This window comes from Neomonachus schauinslandi, chromosome 3 (assembly GCF_002201575.2).
Source record: "Neomonachus schauinslandi chromosome 3, ASM220157v2, whole genome shotgun sequence".
Classification (NCBI taxonomy): Eukaryota; Metazoa; Chordata; class Mammalia; order Carnivora; family Phocidae; genus Neomonachus; species Neomonachus schauinslandi.
Window position 1 is genome coordinate 123,888,520 of NC_058405.1, and position 19,575 is coordinate 123,908,094.

Below are 19,575 nucleotides of genomic sequence, written 5' to 3' on the forward strand. Positions count from 1 at the left end.
TTATAGTTGAGCTAACCCTAAAACTTTTACCCTTCTGTTTTTATACTTGTTGAAAATAAGTCCAAGGTGTATCTGTACTTTCATGTCTTACTAGGCTGATAGAGGATCCCCCAGAATATCATTCTGAACCTCATTTGAACATCTGTTGCTAGAGTTCGATATTTGAGCAGTTGTGAATAGATTACATGACAGGCAGGGTTATTGTTTCTTAATAAAGCCATGTCATTAGCTTAAATTTTTATTATCTGCCTGTTTGTCTTAGAGAAGTCAAGTGCAGTGGAAAAAATTCTGATTAGTGAGAAGATAATAAAGGTGTTGTCTATAGGATATGTCAGCAGTTTCAAACTTATTTTTTACATGCAAAACATTAATTTGTCCTTTATCTACTCCTTTATTTATATAGGCCTTAATTCATGGACTAAACAGACACTATTACTCCATTACTATTAACTACCGGAAAAATGAACTGGAACAGAAGGTAAGTTAAAATTTTTATCTTAGAGAGAGGGAAAAAAAAATCTTTTTCAGACCAATTGAACTATTACATAGTATATTTGAATTTGAATTGTTGACCTTGTTCATTGATGTGTTCAAATATTTTTTCATTCCTGATGAATTGCAGGAACATAAAATAAAGGAATATTTTATTGGATATATTGAAAGACATTTTACCTTATTGGTAGGTGCTAAACAAGAAAATAAGTAGGTAACAAACATTTCTGTTTGAGTATATGATTAATTACAAAAATCTTTCTTCTCGTTCTGATTTTTCTGATTAATTTATCTTTTTCCAACAAAATGACCTTTTGAAACTTTTTCCAAATTTGAAAGGAATAAATTAGATTATAATTGTGTAGTACTTAAAAAAAATTACCCTATTTACATAGGTGAATGGTGAAAGGTGAATCAAAAGGGAAATACCGTAGGGTTTTCAGATATTTATTTATTTATTTATTTATTTATTTAAGCTTTAAAGTTTTTAAAGATTTTATTTATTTATTTGACACAGCGAGAAAGACAGCGAGAGAGGGAACACAAGCAAGGGGAGTGGGAGAGGGAGAAGCAGGCTTCCTGCGAAGCAGGGAGCCCAATGTGGGGCTCGATCCCAGGACCCCGGGATCATGACCTGAGCCAAAGGCAGACGCTTAACGACTGAGCCACCCAGGCGCCCCAGGTTTTCAGATATTTAAAGCTAGATTCTTACCCTTTTTTATACTAGGCAATTTTTAAATTTGGTTACTTTAAAAATTACCTAGCCTCTTGGTGGCTTAGCATTCTTTTATTTCTACTATTTTAGGATTATTTCAACTAATACCAAATATTTCAGTCTGCCTGTTGCTTTTTGAAATTACAATCTGAACTGCCTTTTTTTTTTTTTTTTACTATTACAATTAGTCATCTTCCAAATTAGCTTCTTGTTTTTCTCCCTGAGAAAGACTTAAAATAATTTTTAAGAACCCTGAGTACTATTGATAGCCAGTAAGTTTGGGTTTGTATGTGACTCTCAAGTCCAAACATGCTAAGTAATCAGGAGTAAATAAGACCTTAGTTAACTGATCAAAACTGTTCCTCACAAAGGTGCCTTAGAAGGGAATTCTCGTGCATGAGGTGAATGGGAAGTGGGATGAATTGGGCTGTCCATATTGCCTCCACTTTCAACCAGATGACCTCCACTTTTAATGTCATTTATATATTGTGCAGAAAGATGTGCTCTATAAGATTTTCACTGAAAGAAGAATTCTGTTTTGTTAAGTTTTATAAACCATTGTTTTAAAAGGTCAAAGCTACCAGTCAACTCACCCAAAGGACCTGTGTGCTTGAGCATGCTGATGAGTGAGGGGCTGCAGGTGCCAGTTCTTCCCTGACCCAAGGGGAGACACAGAGCCATAAATCTTTCTTCAGCTGCTTGCCTGTGTCCCAAAGTTTGTATGTGCTGTGGTAGATTTAGTTGATAGCTTGAAGTATATTTTCAACACTTATTTTTAATTTTTATAGAATAGGTACAGGCCATGAAAAAGAGCACCAGTCAGATACAAACTGAACACTTTATTCACATATGTAAATATTTTATCAGTCTGATATCTGACACCCAACTATTTGGAAATATCCAGCTAATTACATTAACTTTTCCCCCTTTTTGATGCCCCTAAAATTTACCATGATCCTTGGCATAAAAGATACACACATAAATACCTACATAATTAATGTTATGTTTATGCTCCTAGTAGCTCAGTTTAGGAGCTTTTATAGTACCAGAAGCCCTGCCTTTACTCTTATCCCACCAACCTGTATACTTACCTTCAAACATACTCAGGGGTCACAATGGAATCCTTGTTTAGGCATGGTAAGGATATCCTCATGCTCTCTGGGAACTTTGCTTTTGAGGTGGTAGGAAAAATCCAGTTCTCAACACTTAACTATAGGTAGCTTTATAACATACATAGTTGCAGCTGCACCAAAATTTCCTGAAGATGTATTTTCTAGAACACTTACCATTGGAGAAGAGGAGAAGCAGTCAAAGAAACTGGAATTACTTGTGCAGGATTTTTTCAGTTATTTTGCAAACTACTCTTGTCCCTATGGGCCCTTGAATAGGAATGGAGGAATTTGGAGCTTTGTGTCTTGTGAAGTCTTATAGGTGATTTTTGACATGCAGCTTATTCTCTAGCATAGAAGCAAAAAACAAAACAAAACAAAAAACCAACTTTGTACCACATATAACTGCAAAATTCTAAGCAAGTAGAAGTTTTTCTACACTAAACTCGACACTTCAGCTATATCTTCAGATCATGGCTCATGGATCTCACAAGATAGACTGGTCCTAATGGTAAAAGAACAACAATCATTTTTTTTTCCACAAAGATTTTATCAGTCATTTGAAAAAGTTACTCAATTGTAAGTTCAATTAAAGAACATTTATAGAGCAATAAGACTACAAAAAACTGTCTTAAGACTCTAAACTTGAAAACTTAAGGAACTTTGAGGAAAATGTACTCAGAACGAGGAGTCTAGCTTGAGAAACAACGAACTAAGGTGTTTAGTTCCATGATCACTAATAGAGTCTGATCCTAGTTTGCTGCTTTGATTGTAGACTGGACATATCTGTGATTTCTTGCCCAGTTTCATGACTTTTCATTCTGACAGTAAGGAAGTTTTCATTTTAAAAATTATAGATGGAATATTAGGATTGAAAAGAAACTTAGAGAGTTATGAGGCCTTAGTTCGTAGACTATAAACTGAGGCTCAGAAAGATTTAAATGAAGTCATTCAGTGAATGGGACATTTACCTCCTTATCATGGCCTTTGAAAGCTGGGCTATATGAACTATTAGAGACCTTGTGTGTAACGTAGTAGTTCACTCATTCATTCATTCATTCATTTATGCATTCAGCAAATGTCTATTGAATGTCTGCTATGATTAGATTAGGTACTGTTCTAGACTCTAGATCTTGGTGATCTTGAAATCAACAGGTCAAAGCTCCTACCCTGTTGAGTTTTCCTTAGTGAGAGAGAAATGCAATAATAAAGAAAACAAAAATTTCAAGTGTTGATAGTGTTATAAAAATGATAAGAGAAGACAGATGTTTAAGATAGTGTGAGGTGACTTTTGTATATAGTGTGGTGAGGAAAGGCATCTAACTCTAAGGAAATGAGAAATAAAAGCCATGCACAGATAAGGAAAATAGCCTTTGAGGCAGAAGGACAGCAAGTACAAAGGCCATGGCATTGGAATACTCCTGATGTTATATTAATATAAATTTAGGAGAATTCTAATTCAAGTTTAATAAAATTAAGTTTTAAATTCTTTCATTAATTCCGAAGTTTTTTTGTGACATTGTTTCTCAAGACAAGTGAAGGAAATATCCTCAATACAGGAAAATAATTACTTTTTCTTTATATTTTTTAGATGTTGTTAAATTTGCATAAGAAGAGTTGGATGGAAGGTTTGACACTTCAGGACTACAGTGAACACTGTAAACACAATGAATCAGTGGTAAAAGAGATGTTGGAATTAGCCAAGAATTACAATAAGGTGAAAGTTACTTCCAACATTTATTTATTTATTTATTTTTTAAAGATTTTATATTTATTTATTTATTTGTGAGAGAAGGTGGGGAGGGAGAAAGCGCAAGCTAGGGGAGAAGCAGAGTGTCGTGTCCCCCCCCACCCACCCACCGCCGAGAAGGGAGCCCAACGTGGGGCTCGATCCCAGGACTCCGGGATCATGACCTGAGCCGAAGGCAGATGCCTAACCGACTGAGCCACCCAGGCGCCCCCCAACATTTATTTCTTACAGTCTTTGAAATATGTATGATTAGATGGCAAACATGGTATAAATATATAGTTAAAAATAGAGTGGTCTATTTTATAGATCAGATAGTAAATATTTTGGACTTTGCAGGCCATCCAGTCTGTTGGCAGCTACTCAGCTCGGCTGTGAGTCGTCTAAAAGCAGCCACAGACAATACATAAAGGAATGAGTGAGGCTGTGTTTCAGTACAAATTTATTTTATTTTTATTTTTAAAAATTTTTTTAAAGATTTTATTTATTTATTTGACAGAGAAAAAGAGAGCACAGGCGGGGGAGCGGCAGAGGGAGAGGGAGAAGCAGGCTCCCCGCTGAGCAGGGAGCCTGATGCGATGCGGGGCTCGATCCCAGGACCCTGGGATCAGGACCTGAGCCAAAGGCAGTTGCTTAACCGACTGAGCCACACAGACGCCCCAATACAACTTTATTTAATAAAACAGGCAGCTGGCTAGATTTGGCCTGTGGGCTGTAGTTTCCAACCCTGTTGTAGCCCATATAAAATAGTTTTACATTTGAAATTTCTTCCTTATCCAGAGGGCTTTTTCTTGGAAGGGAAGGGGAAACAAGGAGATGTAGGATAATAACAACAGCATTTAATACTTCTACATATAGTTTATGATCTTTTCTTTTATTCATTTAATAAGTGTCTATTGAAAACTTGCTATGTGCCAGGCACTGGGGATATGGTAAGAAGCAAGACTTGTCCTCACAGAAATTATTTTCTGGTGGAGGAAACAAAGTAAACAGAGAAACACAATATAATAATATATTGTGATTGGTGCTATACGAAATAAATGGGATGATGTAAGAATAACTAGGGGAGATCACTTTATATGAGGATGTGTAAAAAGTTATATTTTGTGAAATCTCCTGAAAATATTTATTGTATGCTAAAATACATGTGGCCATAATATTTTTGTTCATAAATTTATATTCTTTTACAATTCTGAAATTAAAAAAAATACTTGAACTATGACTTAAAATGTATGTTCTGTGTTGTATTAGTTTCCATAAACTGGGTATTTTAAAACAAATATATTCCCTCACAGTTATGGAGGCTAAAAGTCTAAAATCAAGGTATTAGCAGCCTCCAGGGGAAGATCTTTCCTTTCCTTTTCCAGATGCTTTAGTCCCAGGCTTTCTTTAGCTTGTGACAACTCCAATCTCTAACCAGGGTTAGGATTTAAACATATTTGGGGGGGGAGGGGGGAACATGATTCAACCTAACATGTATTTTCCAGCTTTCTTGACAAAAACCCACATAAAGAATAGGTTTTACATTTTGACCCAGAACATGCAAATGTATATGTGTGTATATATATAGTTGCAACAAAAGTTTTACGAAATAATATTTACCCTTATTACATGTGATGTGTTGTCATTTGACTCAATTTTATTGTTTCAATCATATATATATTACATACACATACATATAGCTTGCAACCCATTAATGTATTGAAAACCTGCACTTTGTAAAACACACAAATTATACAGTGTTTTGTTTACAAATATTTATTGAATATCTCCTGTACAAGTTGCAGGGGAAAACAGGGATCCTTCCTTCATTTATAGGAAAACAGAGGCAGTAAAAAAAATTCACAAATGATCAGGGTAGTAGGCCAAAATTGGCGTGTTCCTTAACACCTTAGTATTCAATTTGTCCACAGACCAGCTGTATCAGTATCACCTGGGATCTTGTTAGAAATGCAGACTCTCAGACCTACTGAATGAGAATCTGCATTTGATCAAGATTTCCAGGAGATTTGTATACTCATTTGTATACAAGTTAGAAGTTAGAGAACTGCCCTAGAGAAGTCTGTAGTGAAATCCTATAGAGATTCAGGGGCTTTTGCTTTCAGTTGTGGGAGACCCAGGATGCTGTCTTAGAGAATAACAGCATTTGAACTGGACCTTAAAGCTTGAATAAGATTGGACATACAGAGAAATGTTACCCTAGGCAAAATAAACATTACGGGTAAAGACTAGGAGACAGAAAAGGCAGAGACACCTTTTAGGAAACTGTGTTTGGCTCGAGTATATAATATATGAAGGTGAATGGGGGAGAATAGTTTTTTTAAGTTACTGAAGTCAAATAACAGGGCTTGGAATATCAGGATAGAGTTATTTTTGACCAGGAGCATGATATACCCAGAACCTGTCTCTAGAAATGTAATTTGACAACAGTATTAAAGGAGGAGTGTGCTGTAAGAGGAGATTTGTTTTTTTTTTTTATTTATTTATTTTTTTTTTTAAATTTTTTTTTATTCTTATGTTAATCCCCATACATTACATCATTAGTTTTAGATGAAGTGTTCCATGATTCATTGTTTGTGCATAACACCCAGTGCTCCATGCAGAACGTGCCCTCCTCAGTACCCACCACCAGGCTAACCCATCCTCCCACCCCCCTCCCCTCTAGAACCCTGTTTGTTTTTCAGAGTCCATCGTCTCTCATGGTTCGTCTACCCCTCCGATTTCCCCCGCTTCATTCTTCCCTTCCCGCTACCTTCTTCTTCTTCTTCTTTTTTTTTTTTTTTTCTTAACATATATTGCGTTATTTGTTTCAGAGGTACGGATCTGAGATTCAACAGTCTTGCAAAATTCACAGCGCTTACCAGAGCACATACCCTCCCCAGTGTCTATCACCCAGTCACCCCATCCTTCCCACCCCACCCCCCACTCCAGCAACCCTGTAAGAGGAGATTTGAAATGGACGTTCTGTTTAGGAGGAGCTTTCTATTATCCAAACAAAATGGACTAGGTATCAGCTTTACCACAGTGGCATTAGGAACAGAGACATCAGTAGACAAATAAATAAAACGTGGCACCCATTGGATGGATGAAGTGAAAGAAGAAGGATGAATCAAGGGTGAATTCAGGGTTTCTTCCTAAGTGACAAGAAGTATGTTAGTACCATTAAAATTTTCCAATTTAGAAGTAGAAGGATTGAGAAAGGAGTTAGAGTTTTATTTTAAACAAGCAGTGGAAATATAGGACTAGAATTTAATGGTAGGGGCTAGAGCTTAAGATTTTGGAGACAGTTAAAATTGATATTGGTTGTCACACCAAAAAGTAGTATTTCTCTTTCTACATTAAACATGTCTTACCAAAATAAATATTAGCCAAGAGACAGTATATAAAATTTGCCACGTGTAGCAAGAAGTCTTTGGAGAGAGTTTAGCTTTGAAAAAAATTGATGGGCCCATACAAACGAAATTCCAGCAGAATTAGGTCTGGCTTTGAAGATCATGCCCTGATGTATATGTAGTGTTCCAGCTGGAAATCTCCACTGATTCTAGATGATAGGGGGGAAAAAAATTCTTTTTATCTTTCTAGTATATGTTTTCATGTAGTGATATTAAAGAAAAAGAAGTAGTTTATCATACTTAAAACAGTTATTAACCTTTTACACATTAGTGACTTAAGTAATATTATTCAGCAGACTGTAGGAATGGTTTTCATTTCTCTGTAACATTGCAAGTTTAAGTAAATTCATATTGGTACCACTGCCAGGAAATAACCTATTTATGGTTACTGCTGCCCATCCACAGAAGTTTTTCCTATTTTACAGTTTTAAAAAATCTCTGTAGTACTCAAAAACTTGTAAGGTTTGGTTATAAAATGAAAACAATGTGTAAGCTGTGATATGAAGGAGTCCAAATTTGAGAATGTAATTCCCTCTGTGATTGAAAGAGAATGTGGTGGAGTTTTTAGTAACACTTAAAATATAAAAAGAAAGGCCCATGCTACCAATTCTTCATAGTATTCTTTTTAATTGGTTGGTGTTTTAAACTAAGGTAATTACCGTTAGGTGCCAGTTAGCTCCTAAAGTGAAAGAAGATCAGAAAATAAATTCCTTTGTCCCAACTTTTCTATTTCAAGTCTGAATTCCACACAAAGATTCTGCTTGATTACTAGTCATTGATTTCTCTAATTACCGAACTACAACACCCACACTCTGTTATTCCAGATCTCCTAATTTATTCTGCTAAGATGCATCAAATTTTAAAATATTGATATTTGATTGGCTATTTGTAAGTGAAAGTGCAAGTGAAAAATGAATTGTAGGAGATTATTTTAAGAATAACAGAGAGACATAAAAATTTGCCTTGTTTTCAAACATGTAGCCCTATAAATCTGAGATTTGACTGTGTACCTTTTAGATAGAAATAGTGCCTGCTCTATAACCTGAAAGAAAATTGAGGTATGGATGCCTGGGTGGTTCAGTCGGTTAAGTGTCTGCCTTCGGCTTAAGTCATGATCGCAGGGTCCTGGGATTGAGCCCCACATTGGGCCCCCAGCTCAGCAGGGAGCCTGCTTCTCCCTCTCCCTCTGCTGCTCCCCCTGCTTGTGCGCACGCTCTCTCTCTGTGTCAAATAATTAAATTAAAAAACAGTCTTAACAAATAAAAAAAAGAAAATTCAGATATATTTCAGAAAATTCAGAAAATAAATATGTATTTTTTACATATAAAACGTGTAATTATATGACTACGTTTGGTTTACTACAGTAGCTAGTTAAGTAGGAAAATGTTGTTTTATGCTAGTGTAATAAGATAAGAAAAACAAAGTAATATGTAAATATTGGGAAAACCAGGCCAGATTATCATTATTTAAGTATGATAGGATATGTTTGCAATCAAACAGAAATCTAAGAGCCTAAACTACAAATTGTTAGAACTGTTACAATAGAGAATTATGTGGGTAGTAACCAAGCAGTTACATAGGCTGAAACCAGTTGAAAAATACAATAGGCAAATCAATTCATAGCATTCAAAATTACCAAATACTTATAAATAATTACCATAAGAAAGAAATGTATAAATGTATATGACTTATTTGAATAATACTAAAAAAATTTGCGAATAGATTCCCTTGTTTCCAAATAGGAAGATTCAGTATTGTAAAGCTTCTGTCAGGCTTCCTAAAGATTACTTTAATGATAGTAAGAATATCAATGAGGTTTTAAAGTTTTGATAACTTGACAGTAAAGTTTATCTGCAATAAAAATAACTAACATTTATTGAATGCTTGTTAGGAGTCAGACTGGGAGAAAATATTTGTACTGGTAACACAGAAAGGGCTAGTATCCAAAAAATGCATAATATCCAAAGAATCCCTGTAAAATAGTTTTAAAAAACAATAATTTGGACAAAAGAGCTAGAAAACTCACTGAAGACAAGTGGCATATAAACATGAAAAGACAAGTTCAACCTTATTAAGTAGTCAAAGAAGAAAATTAAAATTATAAATAGAATTTTTTTTCTTTTCAAATATAAAAAACAATTTGGGAAAATGCATCACTAGTGGGTAAATAGAGTGACATAACATTTTTGGAGGCCATCTTTCAATTTTAAATGCGTATGACTCTTAAAACTAACATGTTCTCTTTTAAGGGTTTATTATGAAGAATAAAATTCTATAAGTACCGACTTAGAGAAATATTTAAATTCTATTATATAAAAAATTAAATTATAAAACAACATGAAAAGTGCCTACTATTTTACCTTCCCTTTCCTTTTCAAAGATCCCTATCTTGGGGCACCTGGGTGGCTCAGTCGGTTAAGCATCTACCTTCTGTCTGCCTTCTGCTCAGGTCGTGATCCCGGGGTCCTGGGATTGAGCCCTGCGTGGGCTCCCTGCTTAGTGGAGAGTCTGTTTCTCCCTCTCCCTCTGCCCTCTGCTTGTGCTCTCTCTCAAATAAATGAATAAAAATCTTAAAAAAAAAGATAACTGTCTCCCATTTATCTCAACGTATTATGTTGTTAACACTGTCAGCTTAAAGGTGGAAGGCAGGGAAATGATATGCTTTATGTAAATCCTGCATTATTTTCAGTTTTTGCATTAACCAGGTGTTACTTATATCTAAGACTGTGTTAGCTCAAAGTAGCAATGGCTTCAACAAGATAGAAATGTAGGTTTCTGGCAACTCAAGGCCAGTATGAAACTTTGAGGTCATCATGAACCCAGATTTTTTTTTTTAGATTTACTTATTATTTGAGAGAAAGAGAGAGTGCACGGGGGTGGTGGGACAAAGGGAGAGGGAGAGAGAGAATCTCAGACAAACTCCCCACTGAGTGTGGGGCCTGACTCAGGACTCAGTCTCACGACCCTGAGATCATGACCTGAGCGAAACCTGGATGCTCAACTGACTGAGCCACCCAGGTGCCCCAAACCCAGATTCCTTCTATCTTTTGTTCCACTTCCCTTATAGTGGCTTCCATCCTGTAGATATCCTCATGATTCACGGTGATTGCTAGAGCTTTAGCTATCCCATCCGAGTTCCCAGCAACAGGTAAAAAAGGAAGGGCAAAAGGGGGTTACTTCCCAGCTAAATCAATTCCGTTTCACAATCCTTTTCTTAAGTCCTACCCAGCAGCACTTCTGATTATATTTCACTGGCAGAACTCAAGCGGACACACCTTGCTTTGAGAAAGGCTATATAGTGTGGTCTTTTTTTTTTTTTCCTAAGATTTTATTTATTTATTTGACAGAGAGAGACAGTGAGAGAGGGAACACAAGCAGGGGGAGTGGAGAGGGAGAAGCAGGCTTCCTGCTGAGCAGAGAGCCCGATGCGGGGCTCTATACCCCGGGGTCATGACCTGAGCCAAAGGCAGACGCTTAACGAATGAGCCACCCAGGCGCCCCTAGTGTGGTCTTTTACCTGGGAGCATCACTGCCTTTACTAAAATCAGGGTTATATTACAAAAGAAGGGGAAAATATATGTTGGGTAGGCAGCAAATAGATTCTGCCATAGAAATTTTTTCAACAAGCTGAACTACAATTTCCATTATGTGTGCACACACATATACATACGATCTTTATTGTATATCTCTATTTTGTGTAATTACACTTGAAAATTGGATTCCCTGTAAGATTTTTAGAAAGAATTTATGCTGTTCAGGCCATTTATTAAATCATAGATTTGGCTTTGTTATTATTTAGGATGTGTCATTAAAAACTAATCACTTCCTGAATTGTCATGAATGTTGCTTCAAGGTCTTTGGAGATAGATAGTACTGTTGAAGTCACACTTGCATTGCTTATTAGCTGTATGGCTGTATGTGTCCCTGTTGTTCTCTGTGCACACTCCATTTTTGTATATTTCATACTGCATTGCAGTTTGAGATTTATAGGCAAGCAAAGCCCAAATGTGAGCTCCTCGAAGAGCAAGAACTATCTTATTCAGAATGAATGATTACCAATATGTAAAATGAAAATTCTGCTGTTGAGGACATGTATAGAATGTATTGGAGTGTTATAAGCTATTCCAAAAGGAGAGTTAGAAATATGTTTTTTTATAATAGAAGTATTGCTGGAATTAACATATAGTTCCTCAAAGGTGCCTAATTTCTTCATATGTAAAATGTAGATTACATGAATTCACTGGGATGTTTTTTTTTTTTTTTAAAGATTTTATTCATTTATTTGAGAGAGAGAATGAGATAGAGCATGAGAGTGGGGAGGGTCAGAGGGAGAAGCAGACTCCCCGCCGAGCAGGGAGCCCGATGTGGGACTCGATCCCGGGACTCCAGGATCATGACCTGAGCCGAAGGCAGTCGCTTAACCAACTGAGCCACCCAGGCGCCCTCACTGGGATGTTTTAAGGATTCAGTAAATTAATATTTGTAAAAGCACATGTATGGTAATATTTGAATTACTGATAGTGGTAGGAAAACCAATTTTCTCCAAACTCACACCTCTTATCCTGTCTCAGATTTCTAATTGTTTCGTGTTTGTTAATTTTGCTTTCCCAACTATGTTTTATAAAAGCCATTTCTTTAAACTCATTCTCTACTGCCTTAACCCAGTAATGTGATTTTCAGTTATATAGTCAATACATTGACCTCACATAAAATCAAGAAAGAAGTAAAATACATTATCTTAAAATTCACTAGCAGTTACTCAGAGTTTGTTTAATGGTGAAAAAAATTACCATATATGTGATTTTAGAAAGCATGTGTTTAAATGGGAGTATGGTGTGTTATAGAGTGAAGAAAGTTAACATTTCAAAGGGAAAAGAAGAAACCCAAGGACTAGAGAAGTGTGAAGTAGAGTAAGAGACACAGTGTCATAAAAGCAGAGAGGTTAAAGGATTAGAAGAGAAAACAGGTATTGGAGAAGCTCTTAAAGGCATTCAGAAAGTTCAAGAAAACAGTTCGTTGGAATTTACGTGGTGGAGAGTGTTAATGAAGTACAAAGAATCCAGTCCATATTTATTAAAGGGTAGATTAAATGGTAGAATCTAAGATACTGGTTTTCCATTTAATAAATTTGACCATTACCAGAAAAAAGAGAATGAAGTTAATGGGTTTCGTAAAAGCCTCTTTAAGATGGGGGTACATCTGAGGGGATTATGATAACATAACAGACCAAATTCTAGGAATTTCTTAGAACTGTGCAGACCGTGCATGATGGGATAGCCATCTGGGGGTCTTTGTTGATAAACTGTTAAAAAACGTTTCTAGTGTGAATAGCCACAAACATTTTCAGTGCTTTTTTGTTGGTTGAGTAAACCGAAGAGCATGAATGCAAAAGCAAAATTTGATGCCAAATCACAGAAGTTGCCATAAACACAGAAGTTCCCCTAGTGAGGACACTGCCTGTGCCTGAATTTCATTTGTTTCTGCTGCTACCATTTCTTAATTTTTCCTGGTGACTAGCCAGATTAGAACTATGAATGAAGACAACTGGTCTTGCCCAGATGGTAGATGAGATATAGGTGACTTAGGTAAGTGGAGAAAATATTTAAGGGTTTGATGTCATGATCTGGTCTGCTCTGGTCTGTCTTAGAATGAAAAAGATGTGCTTATTCTTTGTCATGGGGGTTTGCAACCTTAGTATATGCCTAAATCTACAGCTGCTCCTCATTTTCCAGATGGCATCTATGGCTGGGAGTACTTTTTACCATCTGCACTTCTCAAAGAGTTTGTGAACTCTCTCTTTTAATTATTGGAAATGGAAAAACTAATTGGTAAAGTGGTTAAATGATGTAAAAGATTTTAAAAATTAAGTTAGAGCTTTTTACATCCCATTTAACCTTTTAAATAAGATCAGTGTTTTTTGACTTTCATCTTTGCATACCTGCCATCTTTGATATTTGCAGTACTCCAGAATACTTTGTAATAACTATTTGTACATTGAATGGTATTTTGAGCCAAATTCCAAAAGTCTTACCTCCTTCCAGTACTGTACGGTTTCTGACATGTGCATAGAGCAGCTAACACTGAATGAATGCAGAGTACAAACTTATGTGAATTGTTCCATTCACTCATCCAATAATGTTTTCAAGTTGGTAAGGTATAGTGTCATGATTTGTAAAAGTAATTCAGAAAAACAAACTTTTTATGTGTTGCTCATGTTTCTATATATGTAAAACATTGAGATAGTGGGAGAAGCAATTTCCCACTTACGTAATACTTTTTTACTTAGTTGAGCATAACAGGAGTGACATCTGACTCTGAAAATGAACATATTCTCTATCTAGGGAATTCTAGATTTGGAGTGTTATTAGCTTTTATTTTTCCTTCTTCCAGGTTTATGAGTCATAAATGTATTTTCTTAATGATGTGTTGTAAATAAGTATCCTCTAGTAATCAGTAGATACAGTATTTATTCACCATCTTTTCTTTTTAGGCAGGTTCTACTGGGGAAAATTCTCTAGATAGTTTGTCCATTTATAAAATTAGACACTTGCCATCTTTGCTCATTTTCAAGTTCTCTGTTTACAAAACTATTAAGAAGGTGTGAAATGCAGCCAAACTTCCCAGTTTATGGGAAATGTCTGATGATTGCATTTCCTACATGTTCATTGTTCACACATGAAGAAATTTGGCAGCTGCGAGATTATTAAGTTTAGAGTATCCAGATCTAACCCTCACTGGGATTTTGGTTTCCTGCTTTCCACCCCCACCATCTCACCCCTTTTGTAATCATATTTGTGGTAAGTGCTGTGGTGTTATTTCTTAAGGTTGATGATCCTTCAGTTTTCTGTGTTTTCCAGTTATCATATGCTATGAATAAGTCATAGACCAGGAGTTCACCTGATACAGATAGAGTCCTGGCTTCAGACAGAAAATTACCCAAACTCTTAAGGAGGTTGCTTCTCAATAAAGAGGTTTTATGGTGGTGCCGTTGTTGAGAGAGGGGGCAGTGATGGTAGCTAATCTACATGCTGTAATTCTTTCGTAATTACTTGCTAGAAAATTTATGGTCATACACACAGGAGTTTGTAGCTAACTGAAAATAGTAGAAAATGGTTTGTGTATATTGTTTTGTTGATTTAATTTTTACTTGATTTGGCTTTGAATTCAAGTAAGTTTTCCTATTGAAAACTTCAGATTACTCTGTTTCTTCATGATTACTAAAGATCAGTCATGGAAAAGTGAGATTTTTTTTTTTCCCGAATACATGTACTACTTTTAGAGATTTAAATATGTAGAGTTATGAAGGGAGAAAACTATATGATTTGTTAAGTGGATCAAAAGGCAGCATCCTAAGAGCTGCTGATAGTTAAATAGATACTGGGTGTGCACGGGTTCAGTTGACCAAAAGAGACAAAGAAATGGGAAGTTGGGGCAGAGGTGTAATGAAAGTAGAACAAGGAAAAGAAGAAATACTAGAAATAAATACTAGAAATACTAGAATACTAGAAATAAATTACTAGAAATAAATCAAGGACTAGTTAGCACCATGGTGCCATAAGAACTGCCGCAGGTACTTCTCTCCTCCACTTTAGCCATCCCTCAAAGAATTCTGTAGCAGTTTCCAGGTGGTGAATACTATCTGGTGGTCCAGTTTGACATATTCAGTGTCTTTTACGTATTTAAGTCTGTTTTCAAAATGATGGTGGTAGGGGCCTGGGTGGCTCAGTCAGTTAAGTGTCTGCCTTCGGCTCCGGTCGTGATCCTGGGGTCCTGGGATCGAGCCCCTCGTGGAGTCAGGCTCCCTGCTCAGCAGGGGGCCTGCCTTTCTCTCTGCCACTCCCCCTGCTTGTGCTCTCTCGCTCTCTCTCTCAAATAAATAAAATAAAAGATACAATAAACATAAATGATGGCGGTAATAGTTTTTATTACACTGAAGGTTATTCTGAAGATTAGCAAACTTGCTTTTTGGTTTAGTAAGTCATTTGAATAAAAGGTTCTGTGAATGAAAATTATGATCACCATTGTCCTCCGTGAGTGTTCTGTGGTGGGAAAAATAAATTTGGAACTTGAAACTCTGTCCTTTGTGTCTCATTCACAGGCCGTAGAAGAAGAAGATAAGATGACAGCAGAACAGCTGGCAATAAAGAATGTCGGCAAGCAGGTGAGGTATACTGAAATAGGTTATGCGGTCGCACAATGACGTGCTCTTGTAGAGTTAAAACTGTGGGAGGGCCTGTACGATTTTTGTTTCCCTGTTTGTTCGCTCTACATTTTTCTTTTGTCCTGTAACTATGATGCTAATTTTAAAGGTCACTGAATTACTTGATGTCAAATGCTCTTTGCCATATATAGTGAAGTCACAAATAGATCTGTAAGATACTATCTTTAGTGAAAATGACTTACTAGAAATAAATCAAGAAACTTATGTCCTGAGTTAATTATTCAGGTATTATTTTTACTTGAAATAATATTATCAGTGAAGATAATATAATGGTTTATTTCATATGTATCAGTTTTTTAAATGATACAGTTTGTCAGTATGTAGGCTTCAGTTTGTAGGTAATGTTCCTAAGAAGGCTGAGAGCCCCATTGGATTATAGTGAGTGAGGAGAAAGGGTTTTAAGTATTTGCTCTTTCACATTTCCAAGATGAAATATATATTTTAGTTCCTATTTTCTGAGGGTTGGGGGAACACACCAGCCAATTAAAAGAATCTACAGATTAATTAGACTGTTTTTTAAAGAATGTTGATTACATTTTTTTCATTTCATGGAACATGGTTATCATATTGCTGATGTTGGCAGAATCTTGATATTTCAGATGCAAGACACTAAGCTGTCTTTGCTTTCAGCCATCCTACCATATGCTCTGATCCCATCACATCTCACAAGCTATGTAGGTTTGGGCCAGGACCATTCTTGGATGGGAAATCTCTAAGAATCACCCAGCTGCCACAAGAAGTAATGTAGATAACTGAGGGAAGTGTGTTACCAGTTCACTACAAAACCAGTTACTCCAACAGAGCAGTAGGGGCAAAGGTCTGACTTAAATATCATAATTAGTGAAATTAAATCTCACTACATTCTGAATATTATAATTTAAAACAGCCAGAACCCTCCCCAAACAAAATGAAGTATAGTTCATCTTGTTCTCACATCTTGTGTGATCTGGTTACCTTGTCATTTCCCACTACTTACTGTAGTCCTAATATATATTATTAGATCACCAACTTGGAGTCTTGCACTTGATAGAACTCACTGTTTTTTGAATAAATGACTCTGAGGCTACGATGTAGATTTTAGCAGTTAGTAACAAATAAAAGATCTAAGTTAAAAGTGAAGCTGAAAAATATGTAATGGGCGAAGTCGAATAATCATCAGAATCATTTTTTTTAATCTAGCATTTAACTGGTTTAGCCTATTGCGTGGCAAAAGCAAAACTGTCTGTAATGGAATCAGATCACTATCTTTTACTCCTGCCAGTCTTTCTCAGGCACTTTCACCTAAAATGTCCTAAGGCTTATTTCTGAAATAAAGAAAATTTAATATGTGGTCTAATTACTTGAAATTATTTGTAGCATGTTGCATCTCTGGGTTGTTTAAGGAAATCAAGCATGTCTTGAAATTGTAATTTAGAAAAGAACAGCCAAGAAATAATTCCAGTGATGAGCATTTGTTTAAAGTTAGGAGTCTTGGGTATTTTAGCAATATCTATACAAAAATAATGCTTTAATTGAGAATTTTTTATTGTGTGCGATATATATATTTTAAAGCTTTCACATGTAGTTGAAATACTTCATTCAGCTCAGCCTTAAACATAAATATAATTAAGCATTTTAATTTAACTTCATTTATTACAGTGTTATTTTAAGCCTCATTTTTAACTCAGATGTTTCAAATATAGATTTGATCAGGTTTCAGTTAAAAGATTGTACCTATATCCTTTTCTCTGATACTTTATTTTTTCAAAATAGCTGCAGAAAATATGTATTCTTAGCATTATTTTATACACATTATATACATGTAAATTATGTATATCTTAACATTGTATTTAGATTTTTAAACAACTAACAGTGGCTTTTGATCCAAGAGTATTTCCTGAATCATTTAAAGTACTTTTTCCTGAAATACTAAAATTATACAGGAATTAAATTTAAATTAAAATTGCAGAGGAAGGGATGAGAAAGAATTCACATTGAACTCTTACCTATTGGTACGTCTGCTTCGAGTAAAGAACCTCTTAGACAGTCAATAAATATGAATGGCAGAAAATAAACACATACTTGGGCTTATGTACACTTATTTTTAAATATGTACACTGATTTTAAAAAATCAGATGCTGCGGCTGTATAGAATTCCTTGTTACTCTTTATAATTTCTGGTACAGAGTCGAAGCATTGATTGTGTAAATAAGTTTTTTATTGTGTAATCTATTATTTTATCAGGTTTTATCTAAGAACATAACAATATATTAGGAAAATGAAATTGTAAAATATATATAAATTTAGGTTTGGCTTTCTTTACCAGTTTCATCAACTACTTTAAGTAATTCTTCTGTCAGTAATATGGTTCTTTTTTCTTTTTCTTTCCTTATTTTCTTATTTAGGACCCCAAACGTCATTTGGAGGAACATGTGGATGTACTTATGACTTCAAATATTGTCCAGTGTTTAGCAGCTATGTTGGATACTGTCGTATTTAAATAAAACAATGCAAAAAGCTATTGGTGATACTTTCAGCGTATATTCCTCTATTGTTCCTAATGCTCAAAATCAAGGGACCTCTGAAGGTGTGTTTGGTTAAATGTAAGACATCTGGCATCATTTGCAGTACTGTAACACCTTCAGTCTCGGTTGTGCAATTACTTCTGTTTCTTTAGTCAGGGTCTTTGCAGATTCCAAAGTTGTATAAGAGTACATCAAAGTGGACAAATTTTGTTAAGATCCCATTTAATATTTGAAGAAATCAGTAACACAAATATATTTTGATTGTTGCTTACAAAATAAAATACATTTACAATCTATGTCTCCTGAGGTTTTTTTGGCACTGGGTGGAATTGAGAGAGTAACATTTGACAGTGCTCTCAAAATCTCACACAAAGATATGTTTCTCTTTGCAATTTAAGATCTTACAACACATAAAACATCAGTGTGATAACAAAACTTCACAAATAGAAAATGATCGCCATTAAAGAGTTGCTACCCCATTAGTGAGTAACCCAGAAAAAAATGTTGACATATTTTATTAAAAGTATCTGTCACAAATTAATATTGTATAGTCAGTATCTTAACATATTATACTTTCCAGGGTTTCAGAGGAGTACATTTAAGGAGAAAAAGGGAACAATATTAATTTAGACTTTATTATTTTTTTTAAAGAGTACATTCTACCAATGCGGAGGTTACCTGGAAGTTGCCTGCTTCAAACTCCACTAAACTTTTAGCTAAGACAGCCACAGAAGGTATATAATCTCTTCAAAGCAAATTAAGAAAAGGCACCATAACGTGAATTTAGTATCATGAGCACATAAGAAATAATTTTGTCACTGTTTTCTCTCATCTTTCCCCAATTAAAGTACTCAGTTTTCTGATAAAGACAAAAATTTGACTAATAGCAGGTTTTATAGATGACCTTATCCCTCAACCTGTTTCTAACCTGATATAATAACTGCCCCCATTAATAGTCATGGCACAGCACCATTCTGGGTATACCAAGGAGTATGGGAAAACATATGGAGACAGATTTAATTCTTGTCTGTATCCTTTGTGAAAATATGGTAAAATGTTTGTTTCTAAGGCTTCATTAAAAGAGGGTTTTACTTGGGGACTTGGAATTTAGACTTAACTCCTACTAGAGGTGGTAGGAATGTGTGGTAGACCAAATTACCGTCCTATTTGAACAATTCTAGGCTCTTACTGGTTGCCTAATGAACAATTACCAGAAACTAAAAGTAGAAATGGCTTAAATTCCCACTATGTTTCACAGTCTCTTTTTTGGTGGAATAAGAGGTATTCTGAGCATTTGCTTGTCCTGTGGCTTTTTCTTTTATATATAGTCATAGTATGTTTTATGTAGGACATGTAATATGTATTAATTTAATTGTTGAGATTACAACAGCTAAC

At 35.4% G+C, this 19,575-nt stretch overlaps 1 protein-coding gene across 1 annotated transcript in view; it reads left to right on the forward strand.

Annotated features, from left to right (window-relative positions):
- PSMD14 (proteasome 26S subunit, non-ATPase 14) overlaps nt 1-18,476 on the forward strand; it is a 106,306-nt gene extending 87,830 nt beyond the window's left edge. The window contains exons 10-13 of the mRNA XM_021702926.2: nt 404-478; nt 3,908-4,033; nt 15,554-15,616; nt 18,061-18,476. Coding sequence (XP_021558601.1) covers nt 404-478; nt 3,908-4,033; nt 15,554-15,616; nt 18,061-18,159 — 363 coding nt within the window. The 3' untranslated portion in view covers nt 18,160-18,476. The remainder of the gene's footprint in view (nt 1-403; nt 479-3,907; nt 4,034-15,553; nt 15,617-18,060) is intronic.
- The last annotated feature ends 1,099 nt before the right edge of the window (nt 18,477-19,575 follow it).